This window comes from Oncorhynchus masou, chromosome 2 (assembly GCF_036934945.1).
Source record: "Oncorhynchus masou masou isolate Uvic2021 chromosome 2, UVic_Omas_1.1, whole genome shotgun sequence".
Taxonomy (NCBI): Eukaryota; Metazoa; Chordata; class Actinopteri; order Salmoniformes; family Salmonidae; genus Oncorhynchus; species Oncorhynchus masou.
The window spans coordinates 31872177-31879657 of NC_088213.1; the positions used below are offsets into that span (position 1 = coordinate 31872177).

Genomic DNA, 7481 nt, shown 5'->3' on the forward strand with positions numbered 1-7481 from the left:
ACAGTAAAATGTCACCCAATCACCTGACCAATTGATATCTTTCTCACCAACTTAAGCCTATCATAACTCATTGTCATCTACCTCGCTTACCCACACACACTCTCTATTTCACACTCTGTGACATAAATTAATCTATAGTATATTGCACAGACAGAAGTTAATCAGTAAACTCACACTGTCACACAGACATAATGTAATCAAATGGATATTGCTTTTCCATGTTCAGTTGATTCCTCTGAAACTCTCAAAGCTATTGTTAGCATGTCTGTGTGCATGTATGTACACATTTGTGTGATTCAAACTGTGATTTATTCAGCAAAGGCAATGTGTGGGTAATGACCTTATACCAGGTCAGTGCTTAAAGTGTGAGAATGTGTGTGTGTGACCCTGTAGAACATTAGCCATCCATCATAGGGTTCACCATTTAGCCTCATCCACACAGCAAGATTCTGATAAACCAGACATAGAAAAAGACACACTATTCTCTGTTCTGCTGTTGCCTCAAACACTCTCTCACTCGCACAAACATTCTGATCTGAATGAACCTGCAGAGGGGTGGCTTGTTACCTTCTCCTTTTATCATTTTCTGTTCATCCAGACATCTGCTCAGTCCTTCATTAGTAGTCTCTGGCATGTGAATTTTGCCAGGGGAGATGCTAGTTGTTCAGATATCACATAAAGCTGCCGACTCGGCTACACCCCCCCTCCAAACCCCATCTCTACCCTCACTCACAGATGGTGAGTGGATTTGGTTAATCGAAGCAAAAGCAGGGATTCTACTTGGAATCATTCAATGGTTCCATTAAAACTAATCATTAGATCGCACTCCCATCACCGAAGCCCTCCACAGCTATGGAAATCAGAGATTAGTTGGTAGTGGAGGAGTGGGCTGAGAAAGAGGAACAGAGAGCGTGAGAGAGGAAGAATGTGAAAATGACTAACTGTGTTCAACAGCAGTCACAGGGATAGGAAGAAGAGGTCAGCAGCGAAACAATGAGATGTCTAAAAATTAAATCTGAATCTACTCCTTCTGAGCTGACAGGGACCCCTTGGCTGTTGAGGAATTTTAAACCTCACTGTCATCTCCATTACACTGTCCTTTGGTTGTTTCCCTCCTGACTGCTACCTAATTAACACACACAGACAGGAAAATGATTAATCAGCAAATTAGGGAATGGCTAGTACACTGGGACAAATACAGCTTCTCAAATACTCCCTTTCTCCAAATGGACAAAGATTTGCTCATCTTATACCTCATCTACCTATAACATGTACTGATAGTACATTGGTACTGTATAAACAAGGCTCAGGGCTGTAGCTCAGAAGTTTACTTTGTGCTTTTGAATGGTTTTATAAAAACAAATTTATAGCATTACAAAGAGAAAGAAGAATCATCTCTCAGTATCTTTATTTACCCTGATTTCAGCAGCTTGTGAATATTACAGGGCACCCCTGGGGGTTCTCATTCGCTTTGGTAAACCTTAAACCCTCTTCCTGAAGTGGAGGCTCTTGCTGAAGTAGACACCAGGATTGTCCTGACAGCTTCTGCTAATGAAGACTTTTCTTGGTTTTTTCTTGGCTGTGTTCCAGACTCTTTATTGTGAATATCTTGAAAATAAATAAGCTCTCCTCTGTTTCTGTTCACTAAAGAAGACTAAAAGGCAAAATGAGGTAATAATTCAGTGAAGTCAATATTTTTTATTATTAAAGGAATACAACCTGCACCAAAAGAAATAATCAAATATTCAACAGCACATAAATATAAAAAAGTTTTTTCAAAAGCAAACAAAACCAATACAAAAGTATATATAAAACATTTTGGACACATTGGCTTGCACAGCATGTTCCCAAAACACAACATTTCAGTCCAACCATTTTTTTCAATAAAGTATCTGACCACATAGACGAGTTGTTCTACTGGATACATCATTCCAAAGAAAACATAAAAATGCAGGTTAGACTGATATGAGACATTTCAAGGCCAGCTGTGGATATTATCAGATCCTACAAAATCAGGTATTCATTTGCAGTTTAACACCAGGTGTAAATGGGGTCTAAGTATAGATGCCGTAAAGGCAAGATGACATTTTCTTCAAACCCCTGCAGAGTGAAACAGTGCATGCACGGCTAGCCTTCACAGCAGTCCCCAGGTAAAAACACAGTCACACAATCTACTGTATTTAGTCACTTCTGGTTAGACAGTCAGAAAAATTATACAAAAAGGCTTTTTAACACCTAACAAACTGCATGGTAATATTTTTATTTTAATAGTGAAACTAATATGAAAAGTATTTTTTACTTTAAATAACTTTAATTAGCAGTACATGAGTTATTGTGCTGTCCTAAAAATACATTAGATCAGAGACCCAGGGAAATGTGACCAAATGTTGTCTTAATTGAAACAGATTAAATGTTGATATTTACAATCATTAAAAAAAAAAAAAAGTCAGTTTGGTCTTCAATGTCTTATCACCACAGCATCAATCAAATTATATCAAATAGATCTATTTCACAGCATTGCTTGCCTCTAATTTTCATCAAAACAGGGACCAAATGTGCCCTTACTAAATATTGAAAGTTGCAAGGTCCAAAAACAACCCCATCCCACTTCTGTGATACAGATCTGAAGGGACCAGATGGGATTAAGTTAAGGGGGAGCTTCCACCCATCCAATTCCTTTACATCTGTCAACACTAATGGGGTAGGGGCTAGAGAAATGATCTAGTCAGTGCTTGTTTTCGGGCCAGGCTATGGTACAATCCACCTGAGACACACAGAGCTCTGTTGACCCCAGCTAAGCCTGCATGAGCAGGTGCAGCAGTTGACGGGCGATGGCTGAGTTCATGGTCCACAGGAACTCTATCAGCTCTCCTTTGAGCAGCTCCTCCATGGGAACAAACTGCAGTACCTGTCTCTGGCCAACAGGAGGCAGAATATCAGCGTCCTCCTCCCCACTGGCCAGGCAGCCCATACGCTCCTGCAGGTCACCGAGGTGGGGAAGGAGTCGAGCAGCAGCCTCTGGACAGTACCCCACACATACCAGCACCGCCCCTGCAGCACCTGGACGAGAAGGACACCTGAAGGTGACAGAGCGGAAGGACAGGTGGAGGCAAAGGACGGTTGCCGCGGTTACGCGGGTAAAGGCGGAGAGAATGGGCAAGAGGAGGGCATCGCCGGGTCCCATGCGGCGCAGGGAGAGCAAGACACAGTCCAGCAGGTCTCTCTGATACTGTGGCTCCCCGTCATGCAGAGTGGAGCGGGCCGTAGGTGGTAACGAGGGCTCCGAACAGAACTCCAGCACCAACCCCCAGCCTGCTCCTCACAATCCCCCCAACACGATGCTCTGCCAAAGACAAGGCACTTTCTGTTTCCCTTGCCATTGCAGGGAGTGATGTCACATTGGGCTGCCACCTCTGAGAGGATGGAGGTGGTACTAATTATTGGGCAGGAGCTACAGGGAGGGACCAGAGTCCAGGCAGCTGACCTGTCCATGCCTGAGCCTAGGGCAGCCTGCTCCAAGGCTTCATTGAGGTGGTTCAACAGAACGCCATCACAGAATGGTGAGTTCCTGACTACAGTGAGGGCTGCCCCCACTATCACAAACCAGGTGTCCATATGGCATTCTGCCAGCGGCCCTGCCAGCACACAGCCTGCCCCAGTGCCGTCGGGGCTGTGGCCTTCCACACAGGCAGCGTAGCGGCCCTTCCCAACACGCTCCTTCCAGCCCAGGGCCTGCAGCTCCCTCCGCTGGTTAAAGGAGCCCATCTGATTCTTCTGGCCCAGGGGCCTCCGACCCGTTACGCTGCAACACGCTGGGGCCACTGTGTTACGAGACAACCAGCGGGCCCGCGGCAGAGAACTCACCTACACACAGGAATAGGAAGAACAGCTCAAGCCTGGCTTGAACATTTTTATGCAGAACTTTGTATTAAACAAGTCACTGATAATAAATGACAGATCCACCAAAAATAAATTCAGGAGGTTTCCATCGGTCACTGAATATCTCATATTATACTCAAACATTATTCTTAAATTGTAGATAATTATTATCCTAGCACTTCATAATGTCTAACTAATAGTCAAAGGGCATCAGCAAACTTTTATCGAGCTATAGGCTTCGCTATCTACTTTAACTTTGCATATTTGCCACTCTTACCTGGAAGCGCTGCAGATACTCCTGAGCAGTGCAGTCCCTGATGTTTTCCAGTCGTTGCCTCTGCTTCTCATTCAGGCCCTCAAACATTCTCAGGTTTTCACAAATCGTCCCCGTCTGTAGGTCATGGAAGTAGGAGCACGCCTGCTCATGTTGCGCCAGGAACGACTGTGGGAGGAGCTGGCTGGGGAATAGGGCCTCACGGGTAGCCAGGTCCGGCCCGAAGTGACGGATCAGCTTGGACAGCAGGGGCCTAACAGCCTTCTTACCATCGTAGTGAAGACAGACGACATACACCTCAGAGTTCCCTGCTTTGCTGGTTGCCGGTTTGAAGACGCTGACGGAGCGGAAGCAGCAGTTTAACAGGTAGAGCAGGCAGACTGAGGAGTGCTCGTACAGAGTGAACATCTTCAGTACAAACGAGCCGCCTGGGCCCAGAAGGAGGAGTGCTGCCGCAGCCTCGCAGTAGTGCAGCGATGACACCAGGGCCTCCTGCTCATCAGGGTTCCCCTGACAGTCAAAGCTCCCGTCTGCCGTCACCACGTCAATACTGCGCATGTTACCCACAAAGTTCTGCAGCTCCAACAGGTGCTTCTGGCTCATGATGTCTCCTGTGTTGTCCGAGCCAAAGAACCACCAGGGTAGAGTGTTGACGATGAGGCGGTCGTCTGCGATGGTGGTTCCCCCTCCATTGGCCTCGTGATAAGGGTTGAGTGTGTTGGCTGCCCAACTCCAGTCACAGTAGCACATGTGCTTGCTGGTTTTGAGATAGTGGTTCAGAGCGGCGATGAAGGCCCCTGGAGCCTCACACAGGTGAACAGTGTTCAGCTCCCCGCTCTGCAATGCCTCCTCTGGCAGAAGGTTGAAGGTGCCCAGTATCTCATAGAACTTGCACCAGGCCTGAGTGCAGATTTCGGCATTGGAGGCGGCTCGCACAGTACCAATAACCTTCCCGGCACGGTTGGTGGAATTGGTATGCTGATGCCAGACATCCAGATCCTTATCGCTAAGTTGGTTCTTCACCTCATTTAGTGACGTCTTCAGGGTCTGCAGGAGGACGTGGTCCTGGGCCGGGTGTCTCAGTGCTTCTCTGGGGTCAGGGATACACCACTCCCCATTGGCCGGTTTGACGTATGTCCTGACTTTATTGAAGAGTTCTCTGACCTCTGCAACTACTTCCGGGTCAAAGGCTTCCACATCAGTGGGCTGCTGCCTGCCAGCTTTCCTTCTCTCTCCCCGGCCCCAACTCATCCTCTCCACCAGACGCCCTGCAGCAAAAAAAAAACAACCGATGTGATTTGATGACGTCCACAACGCTATACAATGCATGCCCTGCATAATGTAGATTATATCAGGAAACTGTATTTTATTTACACTCATATTTGTTGACTTTTTAGTTTATATGCATTAATGCCTAGTCCCAGGTCTGTGTAGCTACTGCCGTCACTATCTATGCATGGGCAGTTGTTGATTACTGATTTATATGGCTGGTACCATAACGAGTTCTACCAGGTTATGGTCTCGGAGTCTGAACACACTAATAAAATAGGCCTAACTGAATAAACCTTTCTAAACACAACCATGCCAGCAATCATTCTTTAAGTCCAGCTACATTGTTGCCATCGTGATTTAACTACGATGGAATAGTAGGAATTGCCTTATGTTAAATGGACATTTGGCAGTGTACATTAATCATTTTCTGCATCTGAATCAACAGGGTGGGTTTGTAAATTCAACCTGGAGTGACAGTGTGCTCTGGGCGTTTGTAAATTCAGAGCGTTTCACTCTTGGAGCATTCAGAGCGCACACTGGACGCTCCGGCCAAAGAAGAGTAGGGTTGATCCGAGCGTTTTGACCTCACACCGCAGTCAATCACCCAAGCGAACTGGCTAACTACTTCCAGACACAAATGAGAGAACACCTCACTCTGACCATTACTCACCCTAGCAGAGCAGGTTAGGCTGTTTTCATGTAATTCAGAGCTTTGGTGACTAAATGGGGTGCTGGCAACAAGTTAATCACGTTTTTTTGCAGACGTTTACTGATTCCGGCCATATTGAACGGGTGTTGAGTGTTCGTAACTTCATAACGTTATTCTGCGCTCTTGCATACTCAGACGAGAGTGCTCTGAAATCGGAGTAGATAGACAGAATGAATTTAGGAACGCACTCACAGCAAGCAGGCAGGACAGCTTACTACACCTCTGACGAGCTAGCTAACCTCCTACTAAATAAAGCTAGCCAAACGTTAGGCATTTCATACAATGTGCCTAAAGGCGAAACAAGTAAGCGAAATCATTTATTTACATTTTATTGCTGGCTATAATACATATTTAAGGCATACATAACTTAACTAGTTGTTTAAATGGCCACACATCACACGGGCTATGAAATGATTCTGTGAGTTGCTAACAGCATTTGTCCCCTTCTCCTTGCAGGTGCAGCGGCTACGTCTGTGTTGCTAAACAAGAAACTACGGGGTCGACTTTTAAGGCTAAACTCATTTCGTTAGCTAACTAAGCTAGTTTCTCTAGCGTTAAGGAACATATCCTAATGAATAACATTACATCTACTATACCTTGCTTGTTTACTGTACAAACACTTCCATATTAGACACACGTTTACAACGCTTACGGTCGTTAATTTTTGTTTGTAACTTAAGCTTCCCGCCGGTCATAATGCTAACTTAAAGGTTCATACCTAGCTAATGCTAGGCCAGCTAACATCCTCTTTATCTCAGCACAGCTAGCTTCTCAGCAGACATTTTTTTTTAATGAGACAGATGTGCGCCCCCGAAAAAAATAGACTTCTTCGGTGAGGTTTAATGGCGGTTGGCATCCAATATGTTGCATTACCGCCCCCAACTGAAGTATAGATCCATTACACCTAAAATACTAAATGGGAATCAGAAAAAAAAGAAGAAAAAACATTTATTATTACCCTATCAACTAACCCTATACTCATTAAAACCCATCACCTTATTCCACGACTTTAACCCTCTCTTATCCTACCCTAGGCCAACAGCCCGAGAAGATGGGGCACCACCGCTCAACACAACCTGTAACTCTTCTGAAGTTAAATCTTGTATACCTAAATACTTCTCTGCAGTTGCCACCACAGCATATATTTTCTGTGATTTACTTCCCATTTCTGCAATACAGTTGACATCTATTACTATGAACACTAAGAAGCCAACCTTACTGAAGCATAACTCACTGATTGGCCTATCCCTCTGTACTGGCACAAATCTAACACTCACTGGGATCCTCACCCTTGACCCATCCTCGTCCACTATCTTCACTGCCTCAGCATATGACACCTTCTGCACT

The 7481-nt window shown here is 45.3% G+C and overlaps 1 protein-coding gene across 1 annotated transcript; it reads right to left on the reverse strand.

Moving 5' to 3' along the window:
* Positions 1 to 1678: 1678 nt before the first annotated feature.
* Positions 1679 to 6912, reverse strand: cmtr2 (cap methyltransferase 2). The gene is given in 5 exon segments (XM_064992734.1): positions 1679 to 3306; positions 3309 to 3864; positions 4157 to 5421; positions 6096 to 6280; positions 6853 to 6912. Coding segments are annotated over 3 exon segments (2316 nt in total). The 5' UTR covers positions 5405 to 5421; positions 6096 to 6280; positions 6853 to 6912; the 3' UTR covers positions 1679 to 2794.
* Between the last annotated feature and the right edge of the window lie 569 nt (positions 6913 to 7481).